Here is a 16,182-nt window from a genome sequence, read left to right as displayed (position 1 = left end):
ATCGTGCCTGTTTATCTGCACACTATACTGTATGAGAGAGTTTGCTGTACACAAAGTGCCGTAAGCTATGTTAAAGGAACAGTTTCACAAACAACCTGATTTCTTACAAAATGAAACAATTGTCTTTACACTGCAGTCCTTGTCACTGTTAGATGTAACACTGGCTCTGGAAAGGCTGCAGACAGCTCTGTCACCTTTGTGACTCTTTTCCTCTGTCAGCGATGAACCTCAGTGGGAGTGAATATTGAATATTTTCAACATGCTAATGGACGTATTTTGAGCACAAAGTAAACAAAAATAACAACAACAACTTCTCTGAGCTTATCAATTAAATGGCTTTGCATTCGCTGATTGAACAATCACGTTTTTCTCAGTTGGGTATAAGAAGAGCTGCTTGCAGTCGTAGCTGTGTGTGCAGTTTGGACCTGAGCAGCATCCTGCTGGCACAGCTGGCTGTGGTCCGTATCATCAAAGTCATGTTTAAAATATGTTTAATGACAGAGCTGCCACAGTGAAGAGGCATTTTTAGCAACAACATCACCGTCACGTGTTTAGGATGCTGAACTGTTTCACAGTTTAAGGTTTTTATAATAAAACAGAGATGCCCTGATTTATGCTGTGATACCAATGGTTGATTTTCATTCACCACCACCCGGTGGTGAAGGAGCTTCAATGAGTTCTTTGACTTTTTTGGCTTTTTCTGACGACTCATCTCCCCACACACAGCTTTAATGTCAAATCAGGCTAACAACCTAATTGTTAACCTTAGCATAGAGACATCTTCATCTCTGTACTAATGTACAGACACAAACTTGTATTGCTGTTGTCTCACTCACAGGAAGAAAGCTGACTATAACTCATTCATTTAAGAAGAATCATAAAGTTTATTCCTACAAGAAAGTTACAGCCCTGTGATCAAATAGGCTTTGATAAGATAAGATAAGATAAGATAAGATAAGATAAGATAAGATAAGATAAGATAAGATAAGATAAGAGGTCATCTATCTTCAATGTGGTTTTACATAAATGGGCTTCATGTTGCACCAATCTCCATTAAGTGAGGCGTCAACTAAGAATAGTTGTCTTGCTCTGATTTGTCCATGTTGTGGCTGCTTTGATCATTGCCAGATCCCAGGTACAGTTCTACAGGATGATGCACTCATGTTGTGTCTTGGTGAAACTGTGCTGTTTGTGAGCACTGTGTCTCTATTCTCTCACCCAGATCCAGTCTCTGGCACAGTCAGCCCAGCCCCTGCAATACAGCCAGCTGCAGTTTGTAGGCCAGGGTGTGTGTGTAGACAGGCCCAGCCTTGGCGCTTTATCGGAGCCTGCCGTGCCAGAGAGGCGCTCAGCTTGGGCAGAACCTCTGTAGAAACCCTCCTCCTCACAAAGTCCCCTCATGTTTCACCCATGTAATCTACAAAAATGTAATGTACAAAAGCAGCAAGCTGTCAAAATTCAATAAAACCTTCCCGTTGTGTACTCCTGGATGAATTGTAGTATTTACAAAACGCGTATATATCCAAAAGCTGATGAAACAATTTCCCAGCAGCAGCTCTGAGTGAATAAATGACTGTTTACAGACTTAACGTGTCTGTATTTGTCAGCTCATCAATAAAAATATGAATAACAAATTTAAAAATATTCCAGCTGATGACAGGAGCTGACGAGTAGCCTAATTTACACCCACAAGTTGAATCAGCTGACACTTGCACCAAAGATCACAAAACACTATCAGCTTCATTTATCCCAAAGTCCTACTTTGTGATTCTCTGAGACAGTTTGAAAAGCAGCCTCTAAGAAGGCATCCACAGTGATTTTTCTGTGCTGATAGAAGAAATGTTAGTTTAAAGAGTCTTCACATTACAACCCAAAGAAGAAAATAATAGAACTATTTCTGAATGAAATAAGCCTGTTGTTGGGCACCATCTTTCATTCTTTCACTACTAAGAGTTTAAAACTAAAGACGACTTGAATACTTTTGACTCACGTAATGAAAAGAGAGGTTTGTTTTACTTACCCTGAAGGCTCTGAGGACTGCTAATGGGTCATCGGCTGTGAGTCTCTGCAGGAGTGCTGGCCAGCAGCGATGAGCCATAGGCAGCAGTTCATTTTCCCTCTCACTCAGCACCTGAACGCACAACTCCAGCACGTCCAGTACCTAAAGACAAAGACGCACAACACACCTAACAATTATCTCTGTTTTGATCCTGATTAAATGTGAGCTGAAACTAATTACTGAGGTCTTCATTGAGAGCCCAAACTCCTGAGCAGGCACGACTTCAGCACAGACTTATTTCTGTTTCACTCCTGGACCAGACTGAATGTTTTTCCTTGATGAGCATTACACCAGTGAACAGTCATCCACACAGTTCTGACAGGATGAATTGTACCAACGCTGGCAGTCCTACCCTCACAAGAATGATTATTTTTGTTACTAGTCCAACAGTTGACTCTACATAAAACTACTGATACACTACCTTGAGTCGGAGCCTGAGGCTGGGATCAGACAGCAGATGAATGCAGCGCTCCATAACATCCTTAGTGATGCTGAGGTGGGAGGGAAGCTCTGCTTTCACATCAGGACTACCAATATCTTCAATATCTTCAACATCCTCACACTCAAGGGGAAGGACCTCTGCAATGGAGCACATGTACTGTGTTTGGACAAACTCAATGGACAAAAACAATTCATCTTAAACAAAAATCTGCAGGGAGTGTCGGGGAGAGCAGCCCCACAACTACAATTCATCTCTACACATCTGTCAGTCAGAGGCAACAGTATCGAACAGCAGTTCGAAAAAAAAAAAAAAAAAAATCAACGTCAAAGGAATGGTGTTGGTATTAAAATAAGAAGGTGTGTACAGAAAAGCCCTTAGGTTCACCTTTCAGAAGAACATGTGCAAAATACATCAAACTCTCCATTTCATCTCTTTAAAAAAATAAACACAAAAAGTCAAAGCAGCGTTGGTCAGGTTTGATCCTACACTGATCGTGTATTCATTCTCAACCCTGCAGCCCACGCTTCCCAATGTCAAGAATATGGTCATTCATACTAATAAGACCTTTAATAATAGTGCTAGTAAGTAATACTGCTGAGCGCTAATTAATGCGTCTCCATGCTGAGCCCACTCCTAACAGTAGAGGGCAGCAGAGTGATCACACCAGCTTAAAAGATGCGTCATATAGACTGGAGAAGCAGCAACACTGGCTGGTCTCAGATCAGAGGGCTTGATTTCCCAGCAGCTTCTTATCCAAAAATTCTCTTTGCTCTCAGGCACGTGAAGAAACAAAGAAAGGAAACTTTGGAGAAACCAAGCCCTCGTCTTACTTATGTATATGTATATATATATATATTTATCAACACACCTCTGGTTTAATATAGATTACGTACAGAGCAACATATAGGGTTCATTACACACAAACAGATTGGGCCGTTTCCTCGTACACAGACATCAGAGGGTATTTGGTTGCCGACATCCACAGAACAGCTTTGGATCATTGCTAGTAAAAAATGACATTAGTGCAAATATAACCCCAAAAGAAAAAACACAAGGTAGAAAAAACACATTGGTTGCAAGGTTATAGCACACTGGGGACAAACACGTTCTGTGGTCAGAGTGGCAGCAAGGTCTACATATAAGTGTGCATCAGGACTTGGCATCCTAAAGTTATCAGTCTTTCACACTCGTTTCAAAGCATATTTCTTCCTCGCCGTGCTTCATCTGCTAAATGCAGTAGCAAAAAGAAAGAGTGTGTTTTTGTGGGGAAAAAAGAAGCTGTGGCTCAGTTTGCTGGTATCAACAATTTATGGAGTAAACTGACTGACGAGCAGGAAAACGCTAATGGTCTTAGAAAATACAGGGTCTCTAATGAAAGGAGCTGATTGGCTCCTGCCATCAGCAACCAACAATGTGAATGATTGGTTGATCTGTGAGTGAGCTAAGCTTGCAACGGTAAGCACGAGTGAGAACCTAAACTAGAGCTAATGAGGCCAAAATCCGAGCTCCTTTTCGGCTCTGTGGACTAATTTATACCTCGTCTCTCCATCTTCCCCTTAGTCCATTTGCAGCGTGTGACCTTAACAATAAAGTTGCTTTAACAGTAATACAAAAGTTTGGCGATGAGGAATAGAACAGTTTTTTTTTTTGCTGGGACCAGCCAAACAAGTCTGAATCAGATATTGAAGTAGTATAAAAGCAAAAGCTTGACACATGTAAGTTCTTCAATGTGAACCAAGAGTTCACACTGCACCCCTCAGCTAGACCATACCATGTGTCCTCTGCTTAGCACCAGGCTTTAGGTCATGTGAATGTCAATAAACAACATTCAGTCTGCTAACGCTCAGTATTCACTAAATCACAACACTACTGACACCCAGCAGTGAAAAACAAAAAATGTGGAGAATTTCTAGACGTTATGAAATGTTAAGACTTTGTCACGGTATAAAATACAACCATCAGTAATCGATAGTCTGATCAATTTTTAGATACACTGTGGCACCCAAACACTACGAAATATACAGCGGTGAAAGTTAAAGCTGTACAAACAAAGGCAGGAGCAACCATCGCCCTAAATGTCGGGCATCAAAAGGTAAGGGGTAAAAGCATGACTGTAGGGAGAAAAAAAGAAAGAAAAAGCCATGATGGAAATCCGATTTTCACATTTTCTGGACATGGTGTAAAATTCCCAATTCATTCTGAGATGAGATTAGTGCATCCTGTTTTTGTATTAAATTTGAATCCCTGTGAAAGAACATGTGGAAAACAACTGCACCTGTGATGAAATCACTGCTGGCATGGGTTACACCTATCATGGGATACGTTTCACTGCTCCAAGACAACTGCCTAACGAGTACTAACATTTTGTAAAGCTGCGATCATTGTCCTCTTTTTTTACATTTTTTAATGCCGAGTGATGAATTTCTGCTTAGAGATTGTTTTAGATCATTTGAAACATAACATGGATATGAAGTTGGACATGATGGGAGAGCCAACAGCAAACAGCTGGATAAGTAGAATAGGGGATTATTTAGATTGTGTAATTATATATGCATGTATGTATGTTGTGTGTGTGTTAAAATGGAGCTCAGGGGTTGAATGGAGGAGGAGGTGGAGGACGTGGAGGAGGTTCCACTGAATGGGGAGTTGGTGGGTTAGATTGTGATGATGGACCAGTAGAGTTTGCCTGGCTGTCCACAAGGGAGACTGATTTTAGCTGAGGGGGGATTCGGGTTTAGCAGGGTTCGCCTCTGCTTAGGTCAGTACCTGTGAAGTTGGTTGGTGAAAGGTGGAGACAGAATGGCAGAGAGATGCAGGAGCGTCGGGTGTGTCTGATGTGTAAGAGGTAGAGAAAGAAGATGCAGAAGGGTGATCTGCAGGGGACTGGTGCAGCACAGAATCAGTTGCAAGAGGAGAAGAAGAACAAGAGGAAGATGATAATGGAGGTTTGACGATGGGCAGGGGAGCAGACATGCCAGTGGGGGAGGTGGAAGAGGAGGTTTCCCCAGCTGATGTGGCAGTTTCATTATCTCCCTCCTGCTCTACTGACGCTCCCTCTTTCCTGTCATCCAGTAGAGTGCCTTCTTCCTGTCCTGCAGGGTTCTGATTGGCTGCAGGTGTACCTCGGGTAGCTCCACCGTTAGTTGGTGATTGGCTCTTGGTTGTGAACGACAGAGAGGGCATCAGACAGCCAGCGTGGAAGAAATGACTGCACGGAGTGAACACAGCACTGGTCATGTCCTGGAACAAATCAAATTTCACATTAGCCTAGCTTTTAAAGCCCCAGATTAAGTCTGGGTCATGCATCCTCTTTAGATAAACATAAAAACTGTTCATACCTGGAAGCAGATAGCACAGATGTCATTATACTGCTCCAGCTGTGTATTGCTAGCTGTAGGGAGGCTTTTTATCTTGTGTACAGCATCTCTCCTGAGCAGGAAGCTCTGCCAGCCCAGCTGGGCTCTGAGCCAGACGTTATAGTACGAGTGGACCAAGATGATGGTGCTTCCCATCACACTCCACTCGCCAAATACAGTCTCTGATACACCATAGCACACCACGCAACCTGGTGAGGTAACAAATCACTGACAGTGAGGCAGAGACAGTGCTGATGCATTACATGACAGTGTCTGTTTACAGTCAGAACTTAGCAAAGAGTTGGTGTGTGTGTGTGTGTGTGTGTGTGTGTGTGTGTGTGTGTGTGTGTGTGTGTGTGTGTGACACATAGCAGAAACTCCAGCAATCTGTAGCTCCCATTTACACAATATATGACTTCATCCATGTTCTACACTGGAGCTTTACGAAACTCCTCCACCATGAAGAGAACAACAGATCAACAGAGTGCCAAGCACCTGGCGGTAGAGTGTTTCAGAGTTATTATGGAATTAAAAAACAAGCAAATATACATGTTTAATTATTATTGGGCTGAACTGTTTGGGTAGAGCAAGTTTAAACTATTTAATTTAACGTTTTTGCACACTGCGATGCGGTTGTGTGTTACCTGGAGAGAGGTGAGGATTGAGGAGGAGATGATGATGAGAAGCCAGAAGTCCATGTGGAAGAACTGGCAGATCATATAAGCCATGTACGCTGGAAAGATCAGCAGGAAGAGACAGAGAGAAACTGCACGGAAGTGCTTCCACAAACTCCTACGGGACGGGCAGCAAAACCAGCATATGAGAAAGCAGGCAGGTTGATAGCAGGCTTTGCAAACACACTTTCAGTCAGATTGATGTCAAAAGACAAACTGCCTGTTTAGGAATGAAGAAAGAAGGACAGTACACCGTAGTATTACTTAATTTATGATGTTAGCATGAGTTGTACTGATGACCATAGATAATGAATTCTGTGATAATTAACTAACTGCCCATAGTTATTAACAGTTGTTTATGATCACTAAAATAAAACAAACAGTGGGACACAGAGTTTTCTTAAAAATAAACACATGAAAAAAGTCTTTGGTATATTATCTTAGTTGCCTCTAGATGCTCCCAGGGCTAGGACTATAGGATCAGCTATCTCCAGCATGGACTGCAGGATGGAAGCAGCAACAATAAAGAGGACGATAGAGAGGAGGAAGGCTCTGTGGATGACCTGCAGCTCAATGAGGCCAGTTTGGACAGCAAGGATTAGCAAGGTGATAGCTTCAGTCATCCCCCTGCACAGAGAGGAAACACATTAGAGTTGACACACCACACAATTATATGCCTTGGCTTTGCATTCAAGTTGGAGATCATATACACGTTTATCCAGACTTGACCTTTGGGTATACAATGTCAATTATTTTATCCTATTAGACAGTTGTGTGAAATGCAGACATCCTTAAAGAATAGTTCTAGATATGTGTGTTTCCACACGAAGAGAGGTTGAAACAGACTAAACTAACACACACGTGTGTGTGTGTGTGTGTGTGTGTGTGTGTGTGTGTGTGTGTGCACGTGTGTGTGCGCGTGAGTACAAAGCTAAAGCACGAAAATGAGTGCGACTGTTTGCGGATGGCACGTTATCTAAACACGGTGAAACAGCAAAGTCAGAGAAGAAGAACAAGCACCACAGCTAGCTCTGCGAGCCTGCTGCCAGTGTGAAATGACACATTTGTGGGCGCTTCCCATGGTGGCGGCATGAAAAGAAGAAAAGGAGAAAGGATGGATGAGTTGGTGCTTAGCGGTGTTGTGCTAAAAAAATGATCGTCTTCCAAAACCGATCGCTCGTATTTAAACTGCTATAATAACTTGTTGGTCTATAATATGTGAAAACATATATCAAATGTATCCTTCATGGATGAAATCAAGTCATCTTGAGCCACAAACAACATTCCTATAACAAGGTAGAAGCTGCAATGAGTTTTTGGTAGTGACTTTTATATATGCTTTATTTATCTAGTTCCAAAAATGTGGTTGACGTTAAAAAAAAAAGTGTTTGTTAGTTTTTTAAAAAGCGTAATCTGTGCAAGAGGACAGCAGATGTTGCAAGAAATCTAAGAATAGTTGTTTAAAGTTATTTGAAGTGGACAAAGAGGATAAGGCGTTTGTAAACCCTGTTGAGGGAAGTCTATCTAGCAAGATATGTAAAGATATTGGAGATTAAAAAAAGCCCCTAGGGAAACATAGGAAATAATTATTTGTCAGGCAATGACTTGTTGGCAGAAGAAGAGTGGTCCTTGGTAGCCATGACAAGAAGGAGGTCCATAAATGGGGCTGGGCTGTTTGTTGCTGGCAGGTAAAAGAAAAAACACAGAGAAAAATGAAAATCAGGGGAAGTCCAGGCCTTGGAATTTTCACTCCAAGGTCCCCTGCCTGGACCTCCCCTAGCAGATGAACATAGAGAGGTAGGGTAGGTGAGCCTAGGGCTCGAACCGGGCCTCTATGTTACTAAGCTGCTAGCCCGGCACATGTCGCCACATGACGGGCAAACAAAAGCGGGAAAATTCCTCTATTAAAGACCACAACGCGCACATCACGCACCCAGCCTTTTGGAAATGAGCTGGAGACCAGGCATTTTTGCACTCCAATACTTAGTAAATTTCACACACTCACACCTGATTTTTTCCCTGCACACCTCTTTGGTTTGGGCCTGTTTTCTTCCTTCGTTGATATATGTGTAACTGATACATGAGATTGGCCCTTACGCTGTATGGACTGATATATAGGGTGCCTTAAAGGCCGCCTTAAAACTGTTTCCCTGAGCTTTTAATTGCGGCTTGAAAAAAGTAAAAAGAAATGAAAAAAAGAGAGAGAGAGAAAAATGAGGCAGGCTTGAGCTTCGTCTTTCACTGTGGGCCTACCCTGCTGTAGCAGACGGACTACTATCAGAGACTCGAACTAGGGTCGTTAAACTCTGGAGTCCGAATGCTGGCCTCTTAACGCTGTACACCACTCAGCAGGGCGAGTAAACTTTGGAAAAAAAAGGACATTTATCTTTTGTCTTCAATTTTTATTTTTTTTTTGTTATCGTTTTTCTAAATCTATTAAGCTTCTTGTGCAATATTGTTCCACACAAATTACACATGGACACCTAGCTATTTTTTTATTGGCATTCACAAAATGGGACTGGATGTTGGACGGCTTACCAAAGCCTTCCTGCTACCCGAATCCCTGCTTGGAAACCTGCTGGCCACCGCGGCACCATGTTTTCACCACACTCTTCCGCTTCAGCTGTCTTTTTTGCCTCATGGCTATACCCACACTGACCACTCCTTCAATGAAGGTAAATACAAGCAGGTCATTCTGAAAAACACACACAGCTTATCATCTTATCCTTCTACAACACCTAAAAGCACTCTGTTCATTTCTTCGCTAGATTAGCCGCTAGCATACACGCTGCTGTGTTAGAGGCTTGTTGCTACCTAGTTAGCCATGCTGCACACCTGTTACTCTGTATTTGTCAATGATTCGGCACTCCTTCGGTTTTGTTATCCATTTTTAGACAGTAATGAGATCATCTGCACACTCCACAGAGCTCCAGAGTTACTGTTCATAGCAAAAGTGTAATGCTGTCCTTGGAGATTTTCACCTAAGACTGTGAGTGTGAGTGTGTAATGGATTTCAAAGTGTTTAAGTGTTCAGAGCACTCTACAGCCTGGTAAGGTGGCAAGTTTGAAAAGAGCAGCAGAAGGTATCAGTACTGTAGTGTAACTTGTTCTTTTCCTTTCCTAACAGTGAACAGAGTGCCGATTATTATCGACAGCTACGTCCACCCGGGGTGAAAGTAGCGTGGGAGACCATCAGGACCCAGCTGGGTTTCCTTGGTCCAGAGGTTTGGAGAAACCTCTTCCTTTTCTTTCATCACAGCTGTCCTGTGCCAGATGTTCTGTTGACCCACTGAGAGAGGCGTGTTTGAGAAAGATCAGGAAGACTGAAGCTCATGGTAGGAATGAAGGAGGACCTTGTGAGCTCCACCAGCAGCTCCCTCACAAGGAACTGTTCACAAGTCCACTGCAGGCACGCCCCAGAAGATGGATAAAGGCAGCGTTTCATGAAGACACTGGAACCAATCTATCTTCATAACAGTGAGTTTTATCAACAGGTCATATGCTCTTGAGACATAGTCTGGCGATAGCGATTATACACAAATTGTGGGTGTGTTTAAATTGTAGCAGCTATGTGGTGTAGCTTATAGCAACATGTACTGTGTGCTCTGGATGCTTTGTAGGTGAAAGCAGCATAGTTCACTACAAAAAGCTTTCATGGTCAACATTTCTGCCTCTATAAAGCAAAAATGTATCAGGAATTCATAGATCAAACTTTATGAGTCCCTCGGGTGGGTTCAGCCTATCATGCATTTTAATCTCCTTTCCAATAAACACAGAGTGACATGATTTGAAAGTTGAAATTGTTTCCAATTAACCAACTTGTTTCATTTGAGTTTATCTGATAAAAAAAATGCTGGTAAGTAAGCTTGTTGCAGTATTGGATGTAAATTGTGTATGCTGCTGAAATATCTAACAGACCAAAATATTTTTCAGTGGTGAATGATATTAGGAAAACCCGTAGATCTTGTTTTCTAACTGCATTGTAAGTAGCAGACAATGAGGGATGGCGTTCAGCTGCAGTTAAAGAGGCTAATGTTTACAGCCGTACCCAAGCTGCCCCCTGCCTTTGGCCACACAGCTGTGTAAATACATTTGGCGAGGTGGCTTTTGGTCTGACTGTAGACTGAGTTTAAATGACAGTTGCACTTGCACTGGGTGACTGATCTCCATTTCCTGGACAGTAAAAGCAGGGTTTCCCTTCTTGGAGTTAGTCAAGTCAGATTTTAGGGTAAGTTAAAGAGGTTGTTGTCTATATTATGCTAAATGCTCATGCCTCCATGGATAATGCTGCAGTTTCCCAGACATGGATTAAGCCTAGTGCTAGGCTTAAAGTTGTTTAAATGGAGGTCTTCACTGAATTATTCTTTTAATCTGGGACTAGAAATAACCCATATCTGGGAAACCCTTTGAAAACATCTTTAGTAGGCATTATAAAAAAAAAAACTTGCTGAAGTGCATTTTTAGAATAATTGGAAACATGAATTCTGTCCATGATTACTTTCAAGCAGACTTCTTCTAAAATTGCAAGGGTCATAGTTGCCTCGGTCTGTCATAGCGTTCGATGTCTGTACTTTAGCCCAGACAGATCTGTGTTAAACCACTGTGAGATATTGGTCATCTGTGTGCTTGTGCAAGTGTGTCTGAAACTGGGGGACCTGATCATAAATGTGTGTCTCCATTGAGCTACAAAGAAAAGTGCTTCAAAGTGTTGGTTCTGGCATATAAATGAGACAGACCCCAGTGAAATTTAACTGGGGTGATGGGTAAAAATGAACTCCTACCCACAGAAAGGCAGCAGCTCTCTGCTGTCTATAGAGACAAGGTCAGAGTTTCTGACCGTCAATCATTTAGGGATGAAAAGTAATCTTTGCCTAAATGTAATAGTTGATTGCACTGCAGCACAGCTTTCTTGATGAGGAAGAGCAGCTGTGCTGTGATGTCAGCTTCAGCTGCCCAGCATGCACACCTGAAATGTTGGTGGTTTCAGTTGATGGGAAGAGAAAGCTATATCACTTTCAGCAAAACGAAAGGTGCTCATTGTCGATGTTCTATGTTTTTGTGTCTTTATGCATATATTTCTATATACCTTCCATGGTTAGACTTTATTGTTTCTCTGATGTTGCTCTGATGGCCGTGACTTTTTTGATGGCGTCTTTGTTGCTGAATAGGGCTGCCACGATTAGTCGACTAGTCACGATTAGTCGACTATGAAAATCGTCGACGACTGATTTAATAGTCGACGCGTGGTTTGAAGCTTTGTAAGATCACAAAAGACGCAGGAATAAGTAGTAGGATTTAAGAGTGTAATAACAGACTGAAACAGAAGATGGCAGCACTGCATGTACAAGGATGCCAGCTGCCGTTACACTCCGAAGAAGAAGAAGCAGTGTCCCAGAATTCATAGCGCGGCCCTGCTCAGTTTTCAACAATGGCGGCAGCTAGTTAGTTTTAATATTACTCTTATTAATCTTTCTGGGTCACAAAATAAACGTTTAACATATTTTCAGGCGAGAATGTAGCTGTGTAAACCTCAAATATCTGCTCAGTTTATCAAGACACCGCATATTTTCAAAAGCGCTCCGACGTTTTCGGAGACGTCTGTTACCCACTAGCTCCATAGCTAGCCGGGGGCAAGGCTCACTAGAGCCCGTGAGAACACCGGACTCCAGGCAAATCGTTTTCAAACGCACCACCGTCTTTCGCTACTCAGGTTGAACATATATAAGTCAGTTAGATAACTTAAAAATGTTATTGTTTGGCCTTTTTTTTTTTTTTTAGTATTTTATTTGTTCCTGAGTAAATCGGTTTGGCTGAGATTAAAGTTATAGTTATACACGGCCGAATAAACGTCAAGCAGACAACTGATTATCAGAAGTGTGAGATGTTCAGAATATACTCCGGTGTCCCGTTATATTTTAGATAGCAAGGAGTTTATTAAACTTTACCGAAACAATCTGTAAATCTCATTAAATTTAATAAACTATCATCTTGTCTTTATTTTTAGTTAGCACATACCCTAAACCAGGGGTGCCCAATCCTAGTCCTCGAGAGCTACTGTCCTGCAGCTTTTAGATGCATCCCTACTCCAACATAGCTGAATCAAATGGTTTGATGACCTCTTCAGCATGTCATCAAGTTTGGCAAAGGCCTGATAACAAGACATTCATTTGATTCAGGTGTGTTGGAACAAGGATGAATCTAAAAGCTGCAGGACAGTAGCTCTCGAGGACTAGGATTGGGCACCCCTGCCCTAAACACTTAAAACTGTAAGCTAATGTTATATAAGAGCAGATGCTGCTGGTGCAATAAGCTGTACGTTTTACGTCCAATGGATGCATGATCCGATTAGTCGACTAATCGCAAAAATAATCGGTGACTAGTTGACTATCAAAATAATTGTTTGTGGCAGCCCTAGTGGACTTTGATTCCAAGTTAATACTAGCTAGTGTTTCTCACTGGTTTTTGGGCGGTGGAGTAAAAGGGATTGGTTGCTGGCTGTTTGTAATGTTAGCCTTGTCTTTGCTTTCTTACAGGCAGGATAAAGACATGGTGATAAATGAGTGTGTGGGCCGTCTGCTGAGGACCAGGAGCTCAGGACACTCAGACGGGGGCGTCGCAGCAGGAGTCACCGCGCACCACAATCCTCTGCTGTTCTGAGATGTCACACTCCTGCCTGCACATAGAAACCACAGTGAAGTCAAAGTTCCACCTGCACCTCCACCTGTTCTTGCAACAGCATGAACACTGACAGAGGTGAGACAGCAGAAGAGTTTTTGTCTATTTTTTGTTTTGTTTTGTTTTTTACTAAGTTAAGGAATTAAGTGAAGAAGAGTGATTAAATAAATTGTTTCTTGCAGTTTTGATTTAATGATTGTGTTTAGGATTATTTCAGAAACATGTTTAGAGGATCTTTGTAAGCCTGTATTTCCTTTAAAAGAAGGGAAGCACTTCTTCATTCTACAGAAAAGGTGACACATTACAGATGAGTTCATAAAAACCACAGTGAGCCAGTTGGATAAACAGCAGCCTAATCAGACTTCTGCAGAGTCTCAAAGTTTTTTTGGAGTCTGCTTCTTGTGTCCAACAGGACGAATTCTGTCCATAAACAAAGGATTTGAAAATGTACCCATTTTTGTTTTCGTTTTACTTTTGCTGATCTGACACCACTTGTGCCAAAAATCCGGACAAATGTCATTTGACCAAGGAGCAAATCTGAGCCAAATAGACTGATCATTTTTTTTCACGTGGCGTCTCATCAGAGGACACTTTTCCTTTTCCAAGCTCCTGTAGAACTGGCAGAAAAATCCTGGAAGCGCTGTCTGAATTCTGTTTCGAGACATGTAATCACAGACACACATTTCCCTTTTTTAGCAGAAAGGTTGGCCTGTGGATAAGCAGTTCTGATCTTGGACAGTGTGGGGAAGTGCACAACGTTGAAGTTGCGCAGTTGTGTCTTAAAGAGATTGAGCTTCACACAAAATGCTTTCATGTGCGCATAAAGTTGTGGTACAAGCTGCTCTTTCCCTTGTAGGCTCTTGTTCAGGGTGGTTAAATGATCAGTAAGATCAACTAAAAATGCAAGGTCTGCCAACCATAGAGGGTCATTCAGCTCATGAAGAGGTCGGTCCTTCTCTTTCAAAAATGGTCAATTTCTGATCTCAGGGAGTAAAGACGCTTCAGCACGGCACCGCGGCTTAGCCAGCGCGCCTCCGAGTGGTAGAGTAGATCCCCATATTCAGCATCCGCATCAGAAAGGAAAGCCTGAAGTTCTCCGTGGTACAGTCCACTTGCTCGAATTATGTTGACAGTTTTTACAATAGTGTTCATTACATCTCCAAGATTGACTGTCTTGGCACAAAGGGCTTCTTGGTGAACAGTACAGTGCATTTCAACAGCCTCACCTCCAGCCTCTTTCACCTCAGCGCACATCGTAGACGCCATTCCTTTGTGTGCACCCGCCATAGCTGGAGCCCCGTCTGTTGTATCTTCACACAGCTTGTCCCATTTAAGTCCCATTTTGTCAATTGAGTCTGACACAGCTTCAAAAGTATCCATACCTGTTGTTGTGCCTTTTAGACTCTTAAGATCGAGCAGCTCCTCTGTAACTCCACGTCTTGCGAGGAGTTGGGCCACCTCATAGCTGGCTATTGTAGCCTTTTCCTGGACTTTTTGAGCACAAAAAAAAATACTGTTGCTGACCCTGCAGGACAGCTACCATTTGCTTTACTTTCTGCTCTCGCTCAGCACCAGTGTAGGATGCATAGACCTGATGTTTGGTTTCATAATGACGTCGTACATTACACTCTTTCATAACTGCCACAGTTTCAGTGCAGATAAAACAGACACTTCCCCTTGAATTCTTTGAAGAAATATTCACTCTCCCACCGTGTCTGAAATTTTCTGCACTCACTTTCTACCTTTCGCTTCTTTGGTTCTGCCATGTTCAGTAACTTGGGGTAAATTTCTTCTAGGATTGTCCTTTTTGGTGGAGCAACTGCCTTGATCAACAGCAGCTCCCCTGGTGTTAAAACTAAGAAGTGCCATACACTCAAGCAAAAGTTGAAGTGCGGGCCAATTAAAAATGGACCGCGGGCCGTAGTTTGGACACCCCTGCTATAGACATTAGCACACACTCCAACAGGTTTTCATCCTCTAGAGTCACTTGGATGACACTGAAAACACTACGTCCAGATAAACTCCGTGTATATAGTGTATTATCTTACAAAAAATACAAACAAATATAAAACAAGTATTTTATTTTCTAAATGTAATGCTTCCTTTTAGGAGGAAGGTGGAGGCGCAGCTCCAGCAGAGCAACACCAGAGGTGTGTGGAGAGGACTGAACACCATCACTGGACGGAGCACTGTGAGCGGAGGGGGTCCAGAGTCTGGAGACCAGGTTCTGGCTAACAGATTGAACCAGTTGTTTAACAGGTTTGATTCAGTAGCCCTTCCCTCCCCCATCCACCAGAGCTCGTCACACCTCTCTGCAACCCCCCACAGCACCGGGGACATGAAATGCACCTCACCTGTCCCCCTTTTCCTTCAACCACTCTACTGGGTCTAAGTCGTCTCCACCTGCTACGGCGGCTGAGATCCTTTGGGGTGAACAGGACAGTCCTAAGGACATTTTATGACACTGTGGTGGCGTCTGCTGTTTTCTATGCTGTGGTCTGCTGGAGTGGTGGAATGGCAGAGAGGGACGGGGGGAAACTCAACAAGCTGGTCAGGAGGGCCAGCTCTGTCCTGGACTGTCCGCTGAAGTCCATCGAGCAGGTTGGGGAGGAGAGGATGTTGTCTAAGCTAACATCCATCATGGACAACACCTCCCACCCCCTGCATGAGACTGTACGAGCACTGAGCAGCTCCTTCAGCAGTGGACTTTTACGCCCACAGTGTAGGAAGGAGCGCTACCGCAGGTCATTCTTACCAGCAGCTGTCAGACTCTATAATGCAGCTTAACATTCCTTTGGTCATCTTACTCACCAGCTTGTTAGTTTACTCTACATTTTATACATATCTCCGTACAATTTGCTCAATTTTTCTATACATATTCTGTACATTGTTACCTGTATATACGAACTTTGGTTGCTTACGTTCATAGGACCACCCTGTGTCTTCCTTTTATATTTTATTTTCCCTTGCTGTAAG

The 16,182-nt window shown here is 42.7% G+C and overlaps 1 protein-coding gene and 1 long non-coding RNA gene across 2 annotated transcripts; one reads left to right on the top strand and one right to left on the bottom strand.

The window, feature by feature from the left end:
* Nucleotides 1-1,823: 1,823 nt before the first annotated feature.
* On the bottom strand, nt 1,824-6,058 carry LOC109200712 (RING finger protein 145-like). Its single transcript, XM_019356308.2, has 4 exons — nt 5,840-6,058; nt 5,268-5,741; nt 2,481-2,638; nt 1,824-2,161 (listed from the first exon to the last, which is right to left on the bottom strand). Exons 1-3 carry the CDS (start codon nt 6,011-6,013, stop codon nt 2,576-2,578), a joined length of 711 nt encoding a protein of 236 aa, XP_019211853.1. The 5' UTR covers nt 6,014-6,058; the 3' UTR covers nt 1,824-2,161; nt 2,481-2,575.
* A 3,322-nt stretch (nt 6,059-9,380) lies between these two features.
* LOC112845527 (uncharacterized) lies at nt 9,381-15,358 on the top strand. The gene is made up of 3 exons (XR_003218368.1): nt 9,381-10,008; nt 13,065-13,284; nt 15,316-15,358. It is a non-coding gene; the product is annotated as an uncharacterized LOC112845527 (long non-coding RNA).
* The last annotated feature ends 824 nt before the right edge of the window (nt 15,359-16,182 follow it).

Source organism: Oreochromis niloticus, unplaced genomic scaffold (genome assembly GCF_001858045.2).
Source record: "Oreochromis niloticus isolate F11D_XX unplaced genomic scaffold, O_niloticus_UMD_NMBU tig00007757_pilon, whole genome shotgun sequence".
NCBI lineage: Eukaryota > Metazoa > Chordata > Actinopteri > Cichliformes > Cichlidae > Oreochromis > Oreochromis niloticus.
This window is presented reverse-complemented; position numbering and strand designations above follow the sequence as displayed.

What these genes read in the sequence shown, in the direction of transcription:
- LOC109200712 (XM_019356308.2), bottom strand. Translation starts at nt 6,013, where the DNA reads ATGGGAAGCACCATCATCTTGGTCCACTCGTACTATAACGTCTGGCTC. An exon ending in TCTGTGCTATCTGCTTCCAG is followed by an intron (nt 5,742 to 5,839) that starts GTATGAACAGTT and finishes GATTTGTTCCAG; the next exon opens with GACATGACCAGTGCTGTGTT. An exon ending in TTCACCAACCAACTTCACAG is followed by an intron (nt 2,639 to 5,267) that starts GTACTGACCTAA and finishes GCTCCATTGCAG; the next exon opens with AGGTCCTTCCCCTTGAGTGT.